At 39.2% G+C, this 22,619-nt stretch overlaps 1 protein-coding gene across 1 annotated transcript in view; it reads left to right on the top strand.

Moving 5' to 3' along the window:
* The window catches only part of FBXL17 (F-box and leucine rich repeat protein 17), a 478,686-nt gene that overhangs the window by 439,135 nt on the left and 16,932 nt on the right, over nt 1–22,619 (top strand). Inside the window, exon 8 of the mRNA XM_038401588.2 lies at nt 18,266–18,408. Within this exon, the coding sequence (XP_038257516.1) occupies nt 18,266–18,408 (143 nt within the window). The remainder of the gene's footprint in view (nt 1–18,265; nt 18,409–22,619) is intronic.

Below are 22,619 nucleotides of genomic sequence, written 5' to 3'. Positions count from 1 at the left end.
TCTGGGAGTGAGTTTGGGTCTGGGAAGGGGCTCAGGACTGGGGCAAGGAGTTGGTGTATGGGGTGGGGTGCGGGCTCTAGGCAGCACTTACTTCAGATGGCTCCCAGAAATGGCCAGTATGTCCCTGCTGCCCCTATGCACAGAGGTGGCTTGGGGGCTCTGTGTGCTGCCCTTGCCTGCAGGCGCCACCCACGCAGCTCCCTTTGGCCGTGGTTCACAGCCAATGGGAGCCATGCCACCTCTTCCAGGAGCCAGGGCAGGCAGAGAGTCTGCCTTAGCCCGGCTGCACTGCCAACCGGACTTTAAATGGCCTAGTCACCACCCACCAGGGTCCCTTTTCAGCTGCGCATTCTGGTCGAAAACTGGATGCCTGGCAACCCTATATAGAAGAGGGACACATCCCTTCTTATAACAAGTTTCAGTGTATGCTACTATCCATTTGGATAGTCTTTGAATAGAGGGACCTTTCCCATGGACCACAAGGAACTTTCTCAGTATCAAAAAGTCCATTCACATAATGATTTCTGAAGAATTTTAGCTGCTAGGGAGTTATGAATCTGAGGCAAAATACAAGTATACAATAGATTGATTCAAAGGAATCCTCAGACTCAAGCTTTAGAAAAGTTTGTCATAAAAATGGAGAACTACTTTGTTCTTCTGGAAGATAAGGAAAGGAGAAGATACCATAAGAGCTCACTTATCTAACTGACATGGATGCCGAAAGGAAGGCCACTTTTCTCAGAAGGAAATGGAAAAAAGAATTCCTAGGAGGTTCAAAAATTCAAAAATTCTCTGGCTATGTAGACTCCCTCCTCAGGCCCTACGCTACCAGCACTCCCAGCTATCTTCGAGACACCACTACCTTCCTGAGGAAACTACAATCCATCGGTGATCTTCCTAAAAACACCATCCTAGCCACTATGGATGTAGAAGCCCTCTACACCAACATTCCACACAAAGATGGGCTACAAGCCATCAGGAACAGTATCCCCGATAATGTCACGGCTAACCTGGTGGCTAAACTTTGTGACTTTGTCCTCACCCATAACTATTTCACATTTGGGGACAATGTATACCTTCAAATCAGCGGCACTGCGATGGGTACCTGCATGGCCCCACAGTATGCCAACTTAGAACAACGCTTCCTCAGCTCTCGTCCCCTAATGCCCCTACTCTGCTTGCGCTACATTGATGATGTCTTCATCATCTGGACCCATGGAAAAGAAGCCCTTGAGGAATTCCACCAGGATTTCAACAATTTCCATCCCACCATCAACCTCAGCCTGAACCAGTCCACACAAGAAATCCACTTCCTGGACACTACCGTGCTAATAAGCGATGGTCACATAAACATCACCCTATATCGGAAACCTACTGACCGCTATTCCTACCTACATGCCTCTAGCTTTCATCCAGATCACACCACACGATCCATTGTCTACATCCAAGCTCTATGATAAAATCGCATTTGCTCCTACCCCTCAGACAAACATCTGCAAGATCTCTATCATGCATTCTTACAACTACAATACCCAATACAATACAATACCCTGCTGAAGTGAAGAAACAGATTGACAGAGCCAGAAGAGTACCTAGAAGTCACCTACTACAGGACAGGCCCAACAAAGAAAATAACAGAACGCCACTAGCCATCACCTTCAGCCCCCAACTAAAACCTCTCCATCCCATCATCAAGGATTACAACCTATCCTGAAGGACGACCCATCACTCTCACAGATCTTGGGAGACAGGCCAGTCCTTGCTTACAGACAGCCCCCCAACCTGAAGCAAATACTCACCAGCAACCACACACCACACAACAGAACCACTAACCTAGGAACCTATTCTTGCAACAAAGTCCGTTGTCAACTCTGTCCACATATCTATTCAGGGGACACCATCATAGGGCCTAATCACATCAGCCACACTATCAGAGGCTCGTTCATCTGCGCATCTACCAATGTGATATATGCCATCATGTGCCAGCAATGCCCCTCTGCCATGTACATTGGCCAAACTGGACAGTCTCTACGTAAAAGAATGAATGGACACAAATCAGACGTCAAGAATTATAACATTCAAAAACCAGTCGGAGAACACTTCAATCTGTCTGGTCACATGATTACAGACTGAGAATGGCTATCCTTCAACAAAAAAACTTCAAAAACAGACTCCAAGGAGAGACTGCTGAATTGGAATTAATTTGCAAACTGGATACAATTAACTTAGGCTTGAATAGAAACTGGGAGTGGATGAGTCATTACATAAAGTAAAAATATTTCCCCATGTTATTTCTCCCCCCACCACACCCCCACTGTTCCTCAGACATTCTTGTTAACTGCTGGAAATGGCCCACCTTGATTATCACCACAAAAGGTTTTCCTCCTATTACCAGCAGGAAGGAGAGGGGGAAGCTCATCTTAAGTGATCACTCTCCTTACAGTGTGTATGATAAAACGCATTGTTTCATGTTCTCTGTGTGTGTATATAAATCTCCTCATTGTATTTTCCACTGAATGCATCCAATGAAGTGAGCTGTAGCTCGCGAAAGCTTATGCTCAAATAAATTTGTTAGTCTCTAAGGTGCCACAAGTACTCCTTTTCTTTTTTGCGAATACAGACTCACACGGCTGCTACTCTGAAACCAGTTATTGGTGAGTAACCTGGTTTCCTTTAGAAGTAAGCAATACCATTTAGCTATTATTAATTTGGGAGGAAGAGGTTGATAGGGCTTCTCTTGACTTTGTTTTGAAGAATTTGAAAGCAGTCACATGACTTCAAGAGGCTGGGTCATGGAACCACACAAACAGAGAGCTTAACCTGGTTGTGATGCAGGCTGGTCAATAGGTGTCCAGGCCATACGTTGTCATTACAAGACATTGACGGTCCATCACGGGGTAATGACAGGCCAGTATTTGTCTGAGACTGCTTTAACCCCTTCTAGCCACCTCCCAACGTGCCTCAGATCCACCAGTCCATATCCTGCAACTTATGTGAAACATCTGCCGAATATAATTTTGAAACATCATCTGTTGTCCTTTGCCATCAATAAAAGGAAACATTCTTTGTGTATTGCCATAGCATACAAAACATGTAGAAAATAAATAATTAGCTGTCAAGGAAAGTTTAAAGAGACACCATCATTGAGTTATAGTGGTGTGTGGAATAGTGGTTATATGGCAGAGTTTGGACTTTTTTTACTTTACATTTTCAATATTTTATACATGCTGCTTTTTTAAATGCCAGTTTTTCTGAATGCTTACAGCTTGACATTAAACTGAAGATTTTTTTCATATCTATCTTCTAATGTAGTGTGTCTACGTATATATATATATATACACACACGTCCTCTCTTCAACCAGCAGACATCCTTTTCCAAAAAATGATTTTCTAGTTTAGCCTTGGGTCTCTGTTGAGCCAATTGCCCAATATTAAGTTATAAGGTGAGTGATCCAGTAAATTAGATTCTCAGATAAGATCACAAAGGTGCAAAACTATGTTTATATTAACTGGCAAAAGGAAATGATTTCCAGTTGACCAGCTTAGCCAGATAAGCTTAACTTCTGCATTTTAGAAAAACACCATTGATTTGAATTTTGTAAAAACTTTCAACTATAAACCTTAAATATGCTTGAGTAGTGTATGCATTTAATTTTGGTTTAATAAGGCAACTGTATTTTAATTAAATACTTGTTGAGTATTAAAACTATTTCAATATCAGTTAACAATATAGTTTAAATCCTGTGATCCTCACTTCAAACGCCCATTAACAGACTGCAGGCTTTGGCTCGTAGTCCATAACGTTGAAGAAACATAGCAGATAATCCTCAATCATTTTTCGAAATCAGTTTGATTTAGTTAATATTTCATTCAAGGTCAGATCTTAAGAATTAATTTAATAAATTGGTGTTAAATAGGCACCTGTTTATTTTTTTAAAAAGCTTTCATTGAGGGATAAAAAATATAAAAACTATTCATTGTTAGGGATAAAATTACCCCCCAAAATTCACAATTATGGATTTGTTAATCTTTAACAGATTTATATTTTTAAAAATAAGGCAGTGCTGAATACCAAATTTGAATTCAATTGGTACAAGAATCCACTGATGCTGAGTCATGGTAGAACCAATAACAAATACTCTTTATTAACAATAAAATATAGGTGTTAATTGCTACATCAGCCCTATCACCTTTCCATCTCAGACTCTGATTTCTACCATCTTGTCTCTCTTTATGTCTGTTTCCCTCCTTGAGGGTACTGTCAGCCCACAAGACCTGTCATCTCTGGACAGTTAACAGTAAAATTGGCTATAGCTCTCTACTTTTGTATCCCAGATCTGTCCACAAAACAATCATTAGCAATGTTACCATACAGTGGAAGAACTTATGATTCACATGGTAATACATTTACAATTGACAAGAAAATGTGCAGTTTAACTGCTTACTGTGCCCATCTTGCTTTGGATGAGTCTGCATGAAAATCTCAGAAGTATAAACTGCCTATGAAGAAATTATTGAAGGTCCTGACAGAGCTGTGGAGTTGCAGCCCATGTTTTAACTCTTCTTGATTGGTAGAAGGAGGACTTGTTGTAAATGATTCATCATCATGGTAAAGTAAGCTAATGAAAGATGATACAAAATCATGGTTAGAGTATTGTTTATCTGGAATCATATTTGCTGTGCTCTGGAATCAACTTGTATTTGGTATGCAGAGACTCTAAAAATACAGGCACATCACATCTTACAATTTTACAATATGTAGCTGTCATAAAATATCACAGAATAAATGTAGACTAAATGCTCTTTCATAACATTACATTTAAAGGGCTAATCTTTAAAAATAATCAGCAAACAAACTGTGCCCACAATATATCTTTACTTACATGCACAATATTTTCCATTTTGCATGCTCAAATGTGTGTTTTATTATTAAAGTAGTCCTAAGCAAAGATTCTGCTTCTGGGGATTAGGGCAGTCTTTTAAACTCTGTGGAACATATCTGCCTTAACTTTAAAATATACTGTACTTGACACAAAAGTCTTTTTTTTATGTTTATCTTGTACTGTTGCAATTCTTGCCAGCTAACTCCCCTACTCCAACTGAGAAGAAATAAATACTTTCCACCATCTGTACCTGACAAATATGGTGTTTGTATATTCCTGTCCAAAATAAAATTCAAAATATTTCACCCCATATCTGAAGGAAGCATTAATATTCTTTCTCACCATATTAAAAAGAATATAGGGGCCCCATGTATGATCCCACAATTTTGACAAAAGCTTCTCTTTATAGTGATAATCTTTCTGATATTCACAATATAATGGGTAACAATAGAGCTGTGCAAAACATTCACATTGAAATCAATCACGCAGATCAGAGAGGGTTGGAGTTCTATTGTGTTCACAAATGGTTTGTGAACCTGGACTCAAGTTCCAGTTTGCACAGCTTCCTCTTTTCCCACATATGGTTGGATTACTGCAAAACCTTACACAATGAATTCCAGTGTTTGAAATAACCTGAATATGTTTCTGTCCCGAGCATTGTCCTAACCACTGCAAATATGGCCAGTACCTTTTTTCTTGATCATTGAATGCTTCCCGCAAAGTACCTCAACAAATAACTAAAAAATTCAGTCTGAAGTATCTTGCAAATCCAAAACTGTATATGCAGTTTCTTATCTCTCTCTCTCTCTCTCTCTGCAGTGTAGTTGTAGCTGTGTCAGTCTCAGGATATTAGAGAGACAAGGTGGGGGAGGTAATATATTTTATATATATTTTATATTTTATTGGACCGACTTCTGTTGGTGAGAGAGACAAGCTGTGTGGCTTGAAGGCTCATCTCTCTCACCTACAGAAGTTGGTCCAAGAAAAGATATTACCTTATCTACCTTGTTTCTCTCTCTCTCTCCCCCTAGTTAGCCAGTTACTATAACTAGTTGAGTATCTATAAAGTACCTATCATATTGATAGTCCCTATAGAATGTAGGTACTGGTAAATGGACATCTAGTTGGAATGAACTCAAGCATTGTCCTCTGTTACAGTAGTGCCATGCTGAATGACTAAATACCAAGTAAACCCAATAAAGCTGTAAGTTTCACTGTTAATAGATCTTCTGTAGAGGAAGGATTTAACCAAATTAAAGTGCTTTCCTATAGGGTCCCTCAGGAAATGGTCCTTACTAGTGAAGATCCTGAGGAAACTGAGATTATGCCATTGAATGCAAAGTGCACTGAAGAAATACTTAAAGAAAAACAGTGTTTTTCAAGCCCTTAGGAACTAACATTTTTGTTTGCATTTCCATCATGTTAATTATTATTCAAAGAGTTCCCGAGGTGATTACACTAAGCTACTTTCATGAAGTTTTATCCCATTTATTATGCATTGCAGCTAATTAATGTTGGAAGAGTTATTATTCTAAGGAAGATGGAAATAACGTATAACCATTCAGCTACAAACATCTTGCATATGTACTGCAGGTGTCATTATTTGAAAGCAATTTGATGAGTCCACTGCACACCCACTGTAATAAACTGTTTATTTCTTTTCATGGGAACATGGCTACAGTTGTTCTGTTGGGGTATCCAAGACACGTCTAAAGTATTTAATAGAGTCTCTCAGTTGGGTTGTCTGAAAGTAGTTCCTTCATTAAGTTTTGAGTCTGTCTGTGATGATTCACAGTATGAAGCCATTTTAAATTTTTGTTCATTTTTTCCTGAGTCTCAATAGTATTCACTCTAAACGTCCATTTACACCGATTTATATGAGCAAGTGAGATTAATACAGATTTAGTTGTTCATAATTAACTTAGTGGCAAGATACAATATTGTGGTCATAGGTTATCCCTCCCAATTCAAAACTGTGTATCTCGACTGAAATGAACCAATCATAAGGTTAACAAACACAGACACTTTGCTAAAGTTAATTCATGTTGAGGTTTCGAGTGAAACACACTGACAAAAGCTGGAAAATTCAAAATTAAGTCTGACAGTTTGTGCTTACCTTTCCTGATTGTATAAATGTGTTGCGCCACATTTAATATGTAACTTCATTCTGTAACCTGGGACCTAAACAACATGTAGGCACAATAAAAAACATTTAGAACAGACTGCCAGCCAGAATTTTTAATTCTATTGTGTCTTTTTATCATGTGTAGAGAACTAAAATTTAGTTGCATCTGTTAAATTCAAAAGTATTTTTTTAAAAGGGAAGAATCAAAATATCAACACATTTGGAACACTCATAGTGTGAAGTTCACTTTATAAAATATAAATCTCTGTGTTTTTTTAAATAAAGCTTATGAAACAGATTTATTTTAAGTACCAAATTTCAAAATATGAGTGTAGAAAATACACATGCAGTTGCATTAGGGTATATTTAAATCAAGTATTACACTTCCAAATGGCTAATGACACTTACCTAGCCATTTACAAGTATGAATCCTTGATTTGCATTTGCAGTTTTTGTAATTTTACATGCAAATGTAGGCACATAATGGTGCATCGATCTCTGAACTCCTCTGTTTAGCCTTTTGTGCGTAATCCACAAACACAATGTTCCTACCCTGGCTGATTATGCTACAACAGTTAACTGTGAATAGTATTCCCAGAGCTGTCCTGGCATAAATTAATGTTGCTGGTGTAGAAATGTGTTTTGGCATGATTAGTTCTGCCTAAATTAATGCTGTCACTGTCCACATTTACTTCATATTTATCTACCAGCCCCTGGCAATGTCCTCTTCTGAGTGCAGCTCACACCATCATCAGCGGGTCTGCTGATGATCCCACTGCACTGGAGTTGCTTGGATGTCTTCACAGAAATTGCTGTCTGCCTACTCCCCAGCCCTTCTATGTGTTTAAAGGAGGTTGCCGATGACCGGGTTTCCACCTTAGGCAGCAGCTTTATGTTGTGCATATATGCAGCATGCTCATTAGAGCAACAAAGGAAGTGGGCATACAGTTTTCAGTTATGTAGATTATACATTTTTGTTTTAATTTATGAACCTTGAGAGAGACTTTCTAAGCAAAATAGCTATGTTAATTTTAGCTCCATTTTAATGAAAAAGAATGGGATAGGGATAGGATAGAAAAGGAACAAAACTTGTGGTTGGGTAAAGACACATTATTTTCCACAAAGTTAAAAGAATAGTACAAATTGTGTGGAATATGAAACAAAAATTTAAAAATATTATAGATAGCAATAAGCAATTGGAGGCTCAGAATTGCCTCCCTTGGATTATATAGCCTCATCATTCCCATTTCATCTGATTTAATTTTTTTTCTTTTTGGAAATATGCAATAGTGATGTCTCAATCACATCTCTTGGTGATGTATTCCATTTCCTATAATTGCCACTACCGTTAAGACTATTTTCCTAATGTCAAGCTTAAATGTTTATTTTCTGTGCTTCAAGCTATTGCTCTTTTTTCTACCATCATCTGAAACTGAATACTTTGTCTTTTATTTACATTATAATCGTGAAGGTCTCTATAGACTGTCTTTATATATCTCCTAACTCTTCTCTTTCTAGAGTATATATATAGTATATATTCTGTTTTTTAAAAACCTACATTAATGCAGTTTTGTTTACGTTGCAAAGTCAAGCACTGAAAGTTAGGAAATGCCAGAGATAAGTTGCCCTTACTTTCTTATTTTTGCTCTTTTGTGAATACATGCAAAAGAATGTTTAAGATTTTGAGCAACAGATCATACACAGGTTTCAGAGTAGCAGCCGTGTTAGTCTGTATTCGCAAAAAGAAAAGGAGTACTTGTGGCACCTTAGAGACTAACAAATTTATTAGAGCATAAGCTTTCGTGAGCTACAGCTCACTTCATCGGATGCATTTTGCAAAATGCATCCGATGAAGTGAGCTGTAGCTCACGAAAGCTTATGCTCTAATAAATTTGTTAGTCTCTAAGGTGCCAGATCATACACAGTGTGTGGCACAATGAAACAAGGTAGTACATGCACAGTGCTAATATAATATCTAGGAATTTAGGCAGCAAGCCAGAATTTGCGTTAGTGGGAAATGATGATTTTCAGCAGCTCAGAACTTAGCCAAATCTAACAGATTTGGGACAAGCAAAAGACACCTCCTTGACCCTCGTGTATCACATTGCCAATTTCAAAGTCCTGCTACAAACCATGGAGGTCTCTGTAGCTTTTTTTTTAATTTAATAAATTATCTAAATAATTTTTATAGCCAGAAAGCATAATCATGAAGATTGTAAATTAAGCAACGTCACTCCAGAGCTATGCATGTTTTCACTTATCATTTTAGTTTTATATGTAATCCTGTGTATCTCTTAGTTTTCATCTTTTTTCCCCTCTAATTTGCATTGCATTTGAAGCTCCTATTTAATTTGCTATGTACTAGGATCCCTAACTCTTTCTCAGATTTGTAACTTTAGAGCTTGATCTAAAGCCTATTAAACTCACTGGGAGTCTTTCCAATAACTTCAGTGAACTTTGGTTCAGACCCTTATTCCCTCTTCCTAGCTGTATGACTTTACAAGTTTAGTAATGAATCTCATCCAGTTGCATGCATCTCACTTTTTTCCAATCTTTGCAAATCATTTTGCAGGAAGACCAGGTATGAAGGAAAACAAGGATAAAGTGACTTGAATTACTAAAAAAATGCAGGTTTCAGAGTAGCAGCCGTGTTAGTCTGTATTCGCAAAAAGAAAAGCAATTCCACCAAATGCATCTGATGAAGTGAGCTGTAGCTCATGAAAGCTTATGCTCTAATAAATTTGTTAGTCTCTAAGGTGCCACAAGTACTCCTTTTCTTTTTAAAAAAATGCAATCTCTTGTTAAAAACAGCCACAGAGGATTAGAGGATTGTACTAATGCAAATGTACCTATATTTTTTAGAGGCTATAGTGGTGATCTTGGGAATTATACACCAGTAAACTTTACATCTGTACCTGGCTAACTGGTTGAAATGATAATTAGAAGCAAAATAACAAAACACCAGGAAGATAATGATATGATCAGGTCTAACTAATATGGGTTTTGCCAAAGAAAATCATGTCTCGTTAATTAACAATTTACCAAGGGTTGTGGTGGATTCTCCATCACTGAGTATTGTTAAATCAAGATTGGATGTTTTTCTAAAAGATCTGCTGTAGGAATTATTTTGGGGAAGTTCTATGGCCTGTATTATACTGGAGATCAGACTAGATGATTGCAGTGCTCCCTTCTGCCTGGGAATCTAGAAATCTATAATCTGTGTGAATTCTCTGAATATATCAATAAAGTAGTAGATAAATGATGGCCAGTTGACATAATTTATTTAGGCTTCCAAAAGCCCTTTGACTTCCCACATCAAAGGCTACTAAAGAAGTTAGGTAGTTACAGGCTGTAAGGCAAAGTATTGTCATGGATGAAAAACTGGCTAGGAGACAGAAAACAAAAAGTAGAATTAAATAGTTAGTTTTCATCATGGCAAAAGGTAAACAAAGGAATACCTCAAGGTTCCAACTAAGTTCAGTATTGTTTATTATATCAATAATCTGGAATGGAGGATGAATAGTGAGGAAGCAAAATTTGCTGGTGGCACAAACGTATTTAGGTAGTTGTAACTAAGAGGATGGTGAGGAACTTCAGAGAGATCTCAACAAGCTAGGTGAAGTAATGCACATTAGAGTGAAAAATGTAAACTACTCATACACCTTGCAGAGTTCAAAATTAACTGTATCAATTCAGGAAAGAAACTGGATAAATACCCCAGCTTTGAACTTTGAAATAATTGAGCTGTCACTATAGACCAGGAGTTCCCAAACTTGGTGTGCGGCTTGTTCAAGGTAAGCCCCGGCGGCCTGTGAGACACTTTGTTTACCTGAGTTTCCGCAGGTACAGCCGCTCACAGCTCCCAGTGGCCACGGTTCGCCATTCCCGGACAATGGTCTCCCCTTCCATATTTCTTGAATATATTAGCTCTTTTCTAGTCCCCTGGTTCTCCTTCTGACTCTGATCAAAACTGAAGGTTATTTTAGCTAACATAATGTATCCTAAGTAGATAGAATATTTTTCTAATACAATTAACTAGATACATTTTTCTTTGTTTTAAAGGTGTATAAATACTGTATCCTTCCAAACAGATTTTTAATCAAAATTACTGCATTCCCACTGGTTGAGTGATTTGTCACCTAGTTTCCAAGCAAAGGTCAAAATATGCATTCAGATAAAGGGAATTTAACCAGATTTGCTAAACTCGTAGAGAAAACAGACTTGCTCTTAGGAAGCAGTCTGACTCTCTCCCTTCTCATTTCCTCAAGGCATCATATTAGATTGGTTTCCCAATGTGGTCATGCCCCGATATTCCTTTTGCATTTGATTGCAGTCCCATGCTTCATTCATAAGAAATGTTGCCGGAGCCACAAATGCACAAAGGTATAACAATAAAATTATCACAGGAGACCACAAGCAGCCTGAGGCAGGTGAGGCCCACAGAAAATACAAAACATACATATTTTATTAAAAAGCAGTTTCCCACCCAAAAAGAGATGTTATAGCATTCCATTATAAAAATATTTCCAGATGGACAAAAGCTTGATTATCTATCTGTCTTGTCTTTCTATCTACCTACCTACGTATCTATTCACCCACCCTTTATCACCATATTTTATGAGCTCATTTTAGATATTAAACACTGGAAATACAATAGTAATCTCTCTCTTTCTGTTTTCTTTCCTAAGCTGTGGGGGAAATGGTGAAATTCATTTTTTAAGTGTTTTATTGTATGGATGTGTGTTGTGGGAAAAACAAGTTGAAGAGATGAGTTTTCATTTAGTTGAGTGATGAAATCCATCGTCATTTTTTTTAATTTCATAGGAATTACTCAAGGAAGCATATGCTTAAGTTGTGTGCTGGATCAGGGCTTTAGTGAGCTCCATAGTCAAGGTCCAGTTCCTGTGAAAGTTCTGGCTCCTGGTTTCATCAGCTTCCGTATTAGTCAACTGGTCTGTGATTCCACTGAAATGTAGCTGTCATGGGAGATCATAACCCCAGAAGGAGAAGAGATCTCTCATGTAGCTAGGACCATAGTAGCCATGGAGGGCTGTGACTATCAGGACAGAGGACTTGAACTGGACTGTTTATTCTTTGGAAAGCTAGTGCAGAGGGTGAATAGCTGGGTGGTATGCTCACAGTGACCTGTATTGATTAGCAGAAGGGCTGCTGTGTTCTAAATGTCTACCAATTCAAACTTTTTCACAGTGTTCAGATTTGTTTGTAGATATGAGTTGCAATAATTAAGCCTAGAGGTCACATATGTTTAGGTTACTGGTGGTAAGTCTATGTCTGGTAGGTTGGGAAGCAATCTAGTCTAGTCATGGACAACCTTCAAACCTGCCAATGTGTACAGAAGCAACTGAAATATTATAAGAGGTCTTATTATAATTTGTTCACAAGCGGGTCTTTGCACAACATGGATCAATTAGGCCACAAGGGGTTTGGTTGGCAAGCTGCAGCCTGCCACATCAATGTAAGTTATCACAGCAGTTCAGCGCAAGTCTCGGGGGGCATGGATCCTGCAGGCAAAGCCTTTTTAATTGAGCTTTTGCAGATGGCATCCAGTTTGGGTCCAGAGTGCCAAATTCTGTTGTCCTTGGCCTTATTCAGACAAAGTACCTGCAGTCAGCAATGACTTTAGGATTACAGTGGGTTCATTTTTAGAAGCTGAAAATAAATAAAATTATATTTTCTGAAGGACTGAAAAATGCATTATTCAGGAGTACTATGCTCCACTAATAGTTAATCATAAGGGAAGGTTCTTTTTCCTATGTAAGCTAATGTTTTTCTATATTAAATGTATATTCAGTGTTTCCTGCATATTTATAATACATGCATGCAATATAGATACGCTATTTTTATCCTTTTAATTGTTAAACATGTTAGTATATGGTGAACTTAAAATCAGCTTCAGCTGCAATAAGTCATCCCTTTTACTAAGCAGTATACTTCACCAGTGAATAGAGTTTATTTTAAGATCAAGGAATTACTTAATTTTCTGAATGCTATTCCACAGATGAGTGGAAATGCAATATCCCAAACATTATATGTAGTATCAGTTTATTGCATTGAAGTCTCTGTAATTTATCTGCATAGGTTATATCATTCTTCTTTTAATTTAATAGAATAGAAATTGACAGTGAAAAAGATCTTTCAAATCCTCTTGTCTGATCCTTGCCAGTACAACATTGTTCTCTGTAATCTCTCCAGAGCTTTGTCCACTCACTTTTTAAATGACTCAAGGAAAGAGACTTCTAAAACTTACCCTGGGAGAATATTCCAGAGTCCAGCAGATATGACTCTTACAAAATGTTCTAAATATTCAATCTACGTTTTCCTTTGCTCATTTTCATCCTATTTCATCTAGTTATTTCCCCCTGGACCATCTTGAAAAAATCCTCACCATTCTTTGTTCTTAAGCCCTTCAATTGCTTCTAGATGGTTATCACAGATCCTTTAATAGTACATGAGCCAAGATATAAAATATAAATAAAATAAAATATAATGGCAAGTACCATAAGAAGAAAACCATTACCTGGTATGATTTAGTGGAAAGATTGGTTTCTACTTGATATGTAAGCCTTTAGTGAGCTTAAAATTTTTAATTCTTATATTTTTAAAGGCTTAATGATCAATTGGATATAATAAACCAACATGAGGTTGTTTTAAATGAATGTATATATATTTATAGTGCTATGGTTTTCTCTGGTCAATCATGACCAATATTTGAAGACATCTCTCTCAAATCCTGTCCTGTTGCTGGCTAATGTGGTGCTTGTTGCATATACAATGTGTAGCTGATGGAAAGAAGTGAACAGCAGCACAATTGGATTTCATAATGGTTTATTTTCAGTTAAACTGAGGTAGGTCTTGTTAATATAGGAAATGTTCTGCTAGGACCAGGTGCGTTTTAGTAAAATTATTTCTTTAAAGAGATCTAATTTTGTTCAGTTACACTAGACGTTCAGTCACTTTGCCTGAATAAATTATGCAAATCATAGTGTGTTCTTATTATATTTTTCCCAGTTTCCCAAAACTATGTTAAAATGGAGTTAAGCTTAGGACAACGTATCGATAATTTAGGCTAAACACTAATTATAGAGATGTAATTATTCTAACAACAATATTTTAAACCTGGAGTTAAGAAATAAATTTAAAATAACTTCAAATATGTTAAGGGATGGAAATACAGAGTTAGAGCACTCTTAAACCTTAACTCTGCCCTCTCATGGCAGTAACCGTATGATTATGATGAAGGCATTTCAGTGTTTGTGGTCCCGTATTAAATTAAACTGATTTCACAATAGATTTTTTTCATTTATTTACCTTGATGGTATCCCTGCAGGGAAGAGTTAAAGTTAACTCATAAGTTATTTAACAAATTTACTTGTATATTCTTAGAAAATTCATTCTCTACTGAAAGAATAAGTTCTGTAATTTTGGGGAAGACATGCTGTATTTTTCAGCCATAACAAAGAAGCTGAACCCTTATTTTAAGTGCAAAACTCATCTGCATCTTAACTGTGGGGCTACAACAGGCAACTCCATTTTTATGTTAAATCAGGACAATTTACTAAGACAAACCTAGAAATCAAATTAAAGTTAAAATTAACCCAGGTGTCATTTGCTGGTGGATGGATGGGGAGGTAAAAGGCTAGGGATATGGTAGGCAGAACAGATCGTGGGCATAGGCAGTGCGCGGACCCCCCGGCCCCTCTGCCTAGGAGTTGCAGGGACATGCCGGTCGGAGCCAGGGAGCCCCCCACCCCGAGGTAAGCACCTCCCTGCACTCCAATCTCCATCCCCTAGGCCTGAGCCCCCTCCCGCACACTCAACTGGACACTTTATAAGTCACAGAACGTAACAGAATCTGTGACTTCCATGATTTCCATGACAGACATGCAGCCTTAATTATATATTGCAAAATTTGGCAGGGAGAATCAAGGATAGATGTAGTACTTGAAATGACTTGTAACTTATTTTTTGAAAATTATTAGATTTCAAATTGACAATGTTCTTTTTGTCTTATTGATATTTCTTCTCTAGGGTTTTAAACCAACCTATAGAATTTCCTAGAGAAGTACATCCTTGCTATAATTTTTTTTTAGATTGGTTTAAAAATTCTTTAGAAAATTTATAATTTTATAATGTTCTGTTTTCATAAGGATGACACATAAAAGGGCTGGGTAGAGGAGAAATTCAACAAAGCTATGTTGTCTCCTGCCACCACATCACTTGCCATTAGCCACTCTGTGTTAGCAGTACATTTTTAGTCCTGGAGGAATTCTTCTCCAAAAAATTAAAAGTTCTGCAAAATTCTGCAAATTTTATTGATCAAAATAACACTATATAATCACACCAATTTCAATTATTTTGGTAATTTATTTCAAAATACCAGTCAGCAAGTATGTCTGTAACAATACATACACACACACAAATTTCCCCACAAGTAGAGAGTTAAAGAAACCCCTACAACAACCCAGTTTCTGCTTCTTTGACCCCTTCTCTCCAGAGCCCAGCTGGGGAGGAGCAGACACTCACACCCCTTTTCCCTGAGAGACACCCCCTTCCCCCGCCCAGAGCCCAGCAGCGGGCCCCTCCCCAAGCCCAGACCCTCACACCACCCCCCATGAGTCCAGCTTCCAGGCCCCCCCAACCCAGATAATGACAGACCCTACCCTCCTAGAGTCCAGGGATTCAGAGGGAGAAACAGCTTGATGCTGGGAACCTGGCTTGCACAGTTTCCTGCATGCTGCTGCCTTCATCCTTCAGGGTATGCTACGAACAGCAACTGCGGGAAACCCTCCAGTTCCCTCCCCCTTCCACCAGCCTTGTCTTCTATTTGCGAGCTGGGCTCTGTCAGGTCCAGTGGCCCCTGGTGGCAGGCAACATCTCTACATCCAATTTCTGTGGTGGGGGAAAGGAAATTCTGCACACACAATATTAATTTCTGCAAAATTCTGCATTGCACAGTAGCACAGAATTCCCCCAGGAGTAATTTTTGGAGATGATAGAGAAACAGAAGAAATGGCCCCGGGGGAATGTTCAGAATAGAACTGGAGTGCTGATGCTCTACATCACATCTGCCCATGAAACCATGTCTTAATGTATTTAACAAATTGCAGAATAAATTCATGATGCCAGTTAAAGGATTAAATTCATGTGACACCTTTTCACCCACTTGGATAGCCAGTTTTCGGGGTCTTGACAGGTTGTTTCCATTAGGAGGCGACAGAGTCAGGATTTCTGTGATGCAATCCTGTTCATTTACAAAGAATATATAAAAAGTCCTGTTACCATTCACACAGTAGGAATCAAACAATAGAAGAAAGTTTCCTTTCTCAGTATTCCAAAGCCGCCTCATCTGGCAATCTTCCCAAAAAGTTCTTTCTCTTAGCTTACTATCAGTGTCATACTGCAAGTGCTTCTCTGGCTGTCCTTGGCTTCCTGCTGTTTTCTTGATTGTTTCTGTGGTATTTCTGGCTGCATCTGCTCATACACACACTCAACTCCACCAAAACAATACATACAGCCCTCTACATTTGCATTTAACCCTCAGTAAAACAACTCTGCCCACATAGTACAGCTCTTGACCAGTTCTGCATATGGCCTGTGTTTTGGGCAGTGGTTTCTATTGTTTCCACTATTTGACTCCAAAAGGAGCTTCACTCCTTACATTTATCCTGAATGAAGGATGACTGTTACACCCATCAGCTTCACAAGGTTTGACCCTATACCCCACATAACATTCATGTAGCATTTCCACTCACACTTGGAGAGAACAGGGCAATGGCAGCATCGCATTGGAAATAACCAAGCTGCTAGTTTGGGGGTTAGAGATGCTGGGAGGATGATCAAGGCAGACAGGCTACTCATAAATATAGTAAGGCCTGCAAGATACGGCCTTGTTTTGCCCAGGCATCCCCAGGTTCCTCACACCGGCTAGAACATGCTCCTGCCTGTTACATATTTGCAACAGTTCTGCAATGCAAGAGGGAAAATACGCTGCAACAGTTGCGGAGTTTGGTAAATAAAAATGTTCTTCATTAAGAATGTTATATGGGAGAAGCTGATATGCCCATAGGAAGCACAGCAAGAAACTTACTTCACAGTTTATAACAATGGACACAACTGTAATTCCTTTTCCAAAAAACTGTAGCTATTCCTGTGATTTTGTATTAAGTTTAAAAAGATCTATATTTCAAAACAAGCAAAAGCCATGAATAACAATAAATCTGAGACATAGCATGAGTAACAAAAAATGTTCACAGTTTTTTTATTTTTATTAAAAAATTGTCACTGACAAGGCAATTCTAAGGTTCAGCAAACTACTGTTGTTACAGCATCAATACAAGCTATGAGAAGCAACAGTGGTGTACTCTAGAGTATATTGTTATAGAAAACTTTATGCACATTGAACAACATCCGCTACCTGTAGTTTTTAAAAAACTTTTTGGTGCGTCAGCAAATGCCCTATTATTCTCTGAATATTCCTGTAGTAATTGTTTATCAGGTTGGCAACCCTGTAGCAGAGTGTTTGCTCATAAAAGGAATATAATCTCAGTTGTTCTTGCATGAGAGTCAGGTGCAATTTTCTCGTATTCTATAGTTATTTCACAGATGGATTGATCCTTCAGAAAATCAATTGAAGGAGTCCATACAGTATACAATTCTGCTAACAGATCTCTAGAAACATCTACTGTCTTATCTAGTGGGATAATATATCTTGTATCACTTTGACAATATATAATACAAATAACAATAAGTTTGTTTGTTTGTTTGTGGTTTAGAGGGGAAATGCTCCAATAACTGAAACTGAATTGAGTTACTCTGATAATTTTTAACATTATGTTATTTGTTTTCTGTAAATAATTCAGAGAAAGAGTTCTAATTAATTGTATGTAATTCACCATAACACATTTCCTTTCTTTCACTAGAATATACTTTTAAATATTAAATTCATGCTTTTAATTCCTAATTTGGAAATATACAGGTTGTTATGTAGAAGTGAAGTATTAATGTAGAAAATGTTTCTCAGAAGAAAAACATTATGCAGATGAGTAGAGTAAGCTGTGTGCTGTACAGCATATTTCTAAGGGATATTTTAAACTTAGCTCCCAGGAAAAATTATGAAAAATGCTCTAGGAGGAGTTTAGTTCCAATTGCATTATTTCAAGTGTGTGCGTGTGTGTATTTAACCTAATTCCTCCATCTCTGCTATTAACTTCTGTACTCTGTCTTCTTATTTTTACAGCCCTGATAGCTATTGGACGATACAGCATGACAATAGAGACAGTGGATGTTGGATGGTGTAAAGAAATTACAGATCAGGGAGCCACCCAAATTGCACAAAGCAGCAAGTCTCTCAGATATTTAGGGCTGATGAGATGCGATAAGGTAAGCAGCTTCTGTGAAAAGCGGATGTAGGCTTCTGAGTATATGTATGGAATGTGTGAGACAGACTTTTTTATTTTTTCCTATAAAAATATCTTTCTTCTTCGAGTGATTGCACATGTCCATTCCATTGTAGGTGTGTGCACCTTATGCACAGTTGTTGGAGAACTTTTTCCCTCAGCAGTACCCATTGGGATGACTTAAGCACACTCTCCCACTAGGCACCACTGTGTGCCAGCGTAAGAGGGAAGAGCCACCTCCAATCCCCCTTAGTTCCTGCTTACCACCAGTGACGGTTGTTGGAGTGCTTCCAGTCTGGCTAGGACAAGTTTCCCTCACTCTTTGTACATAGTCTGTTTCTTGTTTAGTACATAGTTAGATATAATGTATAGTTAGTGTTAGGTTTTAGTTGTTAGGTCACTTTTGGACCAAATTTGATTTTTGAGACTGGGACTGGAGCCATGCCTCACTCTCTGGGGTTCAAGTCTTGCCAGTCATGTGCCAGACCAGTGCCAATCAGTGACCTACACCCCATCTGCCTGAAATATCTTGGGGAGTTCCACATCAGTGACAAGTGTCACATTTGCAGAAGATTTAAGCCTCACTCAAAAAAAGACAGAGCAGCAAGACTTAAGTGTCTCCTTATGGAGGCGGCACATCTCCTCCATCAGAGCCCTTGGGTCCAGCGTATACTCCAAGGGCAGCATCATCAGTGCAGAGTTCCCCTACTGAGATGTCTTCAACACCATGCTCTGTGTGTCTGGTACCAAAGAAGAGACACAGATCTGCCAAGGACATGGTACCTTGTCTAAGAAGACCTTTGGTACCAAGGCCAGCTAAAAGCAAGATCTCTGGGAGAGAGGAAGTGGAGCACTCCTTTGCTGCAAAGACTCTGTCGACTCTGGGACCTATGCCAGGTCCACCAAGGCCACCCCCTGAAATTTCTAGTCATCAGACCTAAGACCCAATCCCAGTACAGATGATGCTGGGACCATACACTGCTGCCAGAGAATTACTTAACCTCTTGGTACCGGTGTCCCTGGCAATGCAGAAAGTGTTCCAGCTCATACCAATAACTGTAGTACCTTTGCCAGCTCTTCAAGAGCATATGGTACTGATCCCAATTCTGGTACCTGGGAGGCCGGTACACTCCAGGGACAAGCCACCATTAATGTCCCTGGTACCACCATCTCTAGGTTTGGCTTACCTGTCTCCTGTCCACATGGGTTCTGCTCCACCATTTTCGCAGGACTCACTCATCTTTGTCAGATACAGAACTGGGGCTTGTTTTGTCCCGTACTAGCTGGAAAGCTTACCCTCCATCAGAGACGTGTGGTCCATGGATATTCCAGCAGTTCCAACACTGGGCACATCACAAGGGACAACATGTTAATGGTCATTCTGGACATCATGGGATGTCCCTCTCCCTGTTAGGACCTCTCCTCACCTGTCTGAGTTGACTTCCTTGAGGATTCACCAAGATCATTGGCATCACAGATACTGTACAGGCACCAAGCAACTGGAAGTTGCTCAGACAGCTCCTCCACCACAAGAGGCAGATCAGCCATTGCCTCAGCATCCTGGTGCAGCTTCTTCCTCATCACAAGATGAGGCTGTAGAAATTGTGAGCAATTCTTCACCACCAGAGGATAACAAAGCTCATCAAGAACTGCTTAAATGGGTGGCCTTGATTTTAGACATTCATGTGGCAGAGGTCTGTGAGAAATCCCACAAGATAATGGACATTTTAGCTTTTGCAGGACCCTTCAGAGTCGTGCTTCTGATTAACTAAGCAATTTTGGAACCAGTTAAAATCTTTGACAGACCCCTTCTTCCCACCTGCCTATGGCAAAATGGGCAGAGAGGAGATACTGTGTCCCTTTTAAGGGCTTCAAACACCTCTACTCTCACCCACCCACAGACCCTTCAGTGATGGCAGCAACTAATGAGTGGGAGAGGCAGGCGTTGGTGCCAAGCATTGGTGCCAGTGAATAAGGAATCAAAGAGGCTGGACCTGTTTGGCCATAAACTTTATTCAACAGGAGGTCTGCAGCTAAGAATCGCTAACCAGCAAGCTCCCCTAAGTCACTACAACTTCACCTTGTGGAAAAACATAATGAAGTTTAAAGACATGCTACCGGAGGACTCCGAGCAGGAGTTCATTCTCATGATAGAGGAGGGTAAGCTGGTGGCAAGAACAGCTCTTCAGGACAGTCTGGATGCGGTGAACTTAGCAGCTTGTTCCATGGCATCTGTTATCTCTGTGAGGAGGTGTTTGTGTCTGCAAACTTCTGGTCTCCCCCCTGAACTACAGCAGACCATCCAGGATCTGCCATTTGAGGGGCCGGTCCCTCCTTTTGGAAAAGTCTTGGATCTATTTTAAATCTAAAAGAGTTAAACAAGTACCTGAAGAAAATCAAGTTCTGCCTGGTTATCCTGACTTTCATAATTCATTCCCTGGAACAGGGTGACTGGGGTGCTGCTCTAAACTTTCAAGGACACTTACTTCCATATAGAGATCTGTCCAGAGCACCCCAAGTTCCTCAGGTTCATAGCAAATGGAACACATTACCAAGTCAAAGTACTTTCATTCGGCCTATCAGCATCCCTTCACATTTTCAAAGTGCATGGTGCCAGTAGCAGTGTATCTGCGAAGATAGGGAATCCATGCGTTCCCCTGTCTGGATGACTGGTTGGTGAGGAGCCGGTGACACTGTCAAGTGCTGTCCAGCAGGGCCATCATTGAATCCACCTTCAGTGCCCTGGGTCTGTTACTCAGTCAAGACAAATCAATTGTAAAACCTGTACAAAGAGTTTACTGGAGCACTATTGAAGGCTATGCAAACCAGAGCATTTCTGCCTCAGTCAAGGTTCCAAACAGGACCTGGTTCTGAAAGCACATTCTATTACTACAGGGCACACTTGCCTCAGACTTCTGGGGTGCATGGGCACATATACCTACGTGGTGTGACATGTGAGACTATGCCTCAGTCGGCTTCAAGGATGTCTAGCATCAGTGTATACCCCCTGCATCCGATGAAGTGAGCTGTAGCTCACGAAAGCTTATGCTCAAATAAATTTGTTAGTCTCTAAGGTGCTACAAGTACTCCTTTTCTTTTTGCGAATATAGACTAACACGGCTGCTACTCTGAAACCTGTATGCCCCCTGTCATCATCGTCTAGACAGATTCATGATTCATGTTCCAGGGGTAATTTTATCCTCTCTGGACTGGTGGACGGATCCTTGGAATGTTTGTGTGGGTATTCCCTTTCTTTCTCCGCAGCCAGGATCATTTTGGTCACAGATGCCTCATCCCTAGATTGGGGGCATACATCGGAACTCTACAAACTCAAGGGCTGTGGTTCTTGCAGGATCTGACTCATAAACATCAGATAGCTACGTGCTATCTATTAAGGAGGAACTGAGGGAGGATGTAGGCAGCTCCACCCTCTTGTACCAGCATGCAGTGATGTGTGGTGGTAGAGGGCATTCAAGCCACCCCGATGGGTACAGCTGAGGGGAAAAGTTCTCCGACATCTGAGCACAAGGCCTTCACACACCTATAATGGAATAGATATGCACAACACAACTCAACAACAGCTACGGAAAGGTAGGTAACCTTTTTTGCCTTTCATTGTTATAGTGGTAACTCTTGTAGCGTATTTAAGATTTAAGGTTTAAGACAGGAATTAGCCACAGAGAGAAAGAGAGCATGATATCTTTTTGCTGACCTAGATTTCTGACATGCATCCTTTAGGCTACTGGCCCTGAGGAGCTAACACAAGTTTTGTGTACAAACTATCCTTTTCTGATTTGATATATGATTGATGTGTCATATCATGAATATAACAGTCTGTCTTAAAAAAAAGTAGAAGTATTGTAAAAATGTTGTAGTGTTACTTTCAAAGGAAATTATTTTCTGTAGCTCCATTCTCTTGATCACCTTTGTATAAACATATGAATCAAGAATGTGGATGTAGAGATAAGGTTATGAGAATTTGAATTCATGACCTTTTGAAGTAAAAATCTTAGTCATGTGGAGTATTTTAAAATTGTCAGCACTTACTGCTTTTTCCATTAAAATAATTGTAAAGATGAATTTTGTAAATAGAATGTTTAGCTATAATTTTACAATTATTCAAAAGTTGGTAAATCTAAGACATGAACATTCCACCCAAATTTGGGTTTAGGCAGGTTAACTTCATGGCATGTG

The sequence above is a fragment of the Dermochelys coriacea genome, chromosome 5, assembly GCF_009764565.3.
Source record: "Dermochelys coriacea isolate rDerCor1 chromosome 5, rDerCor1.pri.v4, whole genome shotgun sequence".
In the NCBI taxonomy this organism is placed as follows: Eukaryota; Metazoa; Chordata; order Testudines; family Dermochelyidae; genus Dermochelys; species Dermochelys coriacea.
This window is presented reverse-complemented; position numbering and strand designations above follow the sequence as displayed.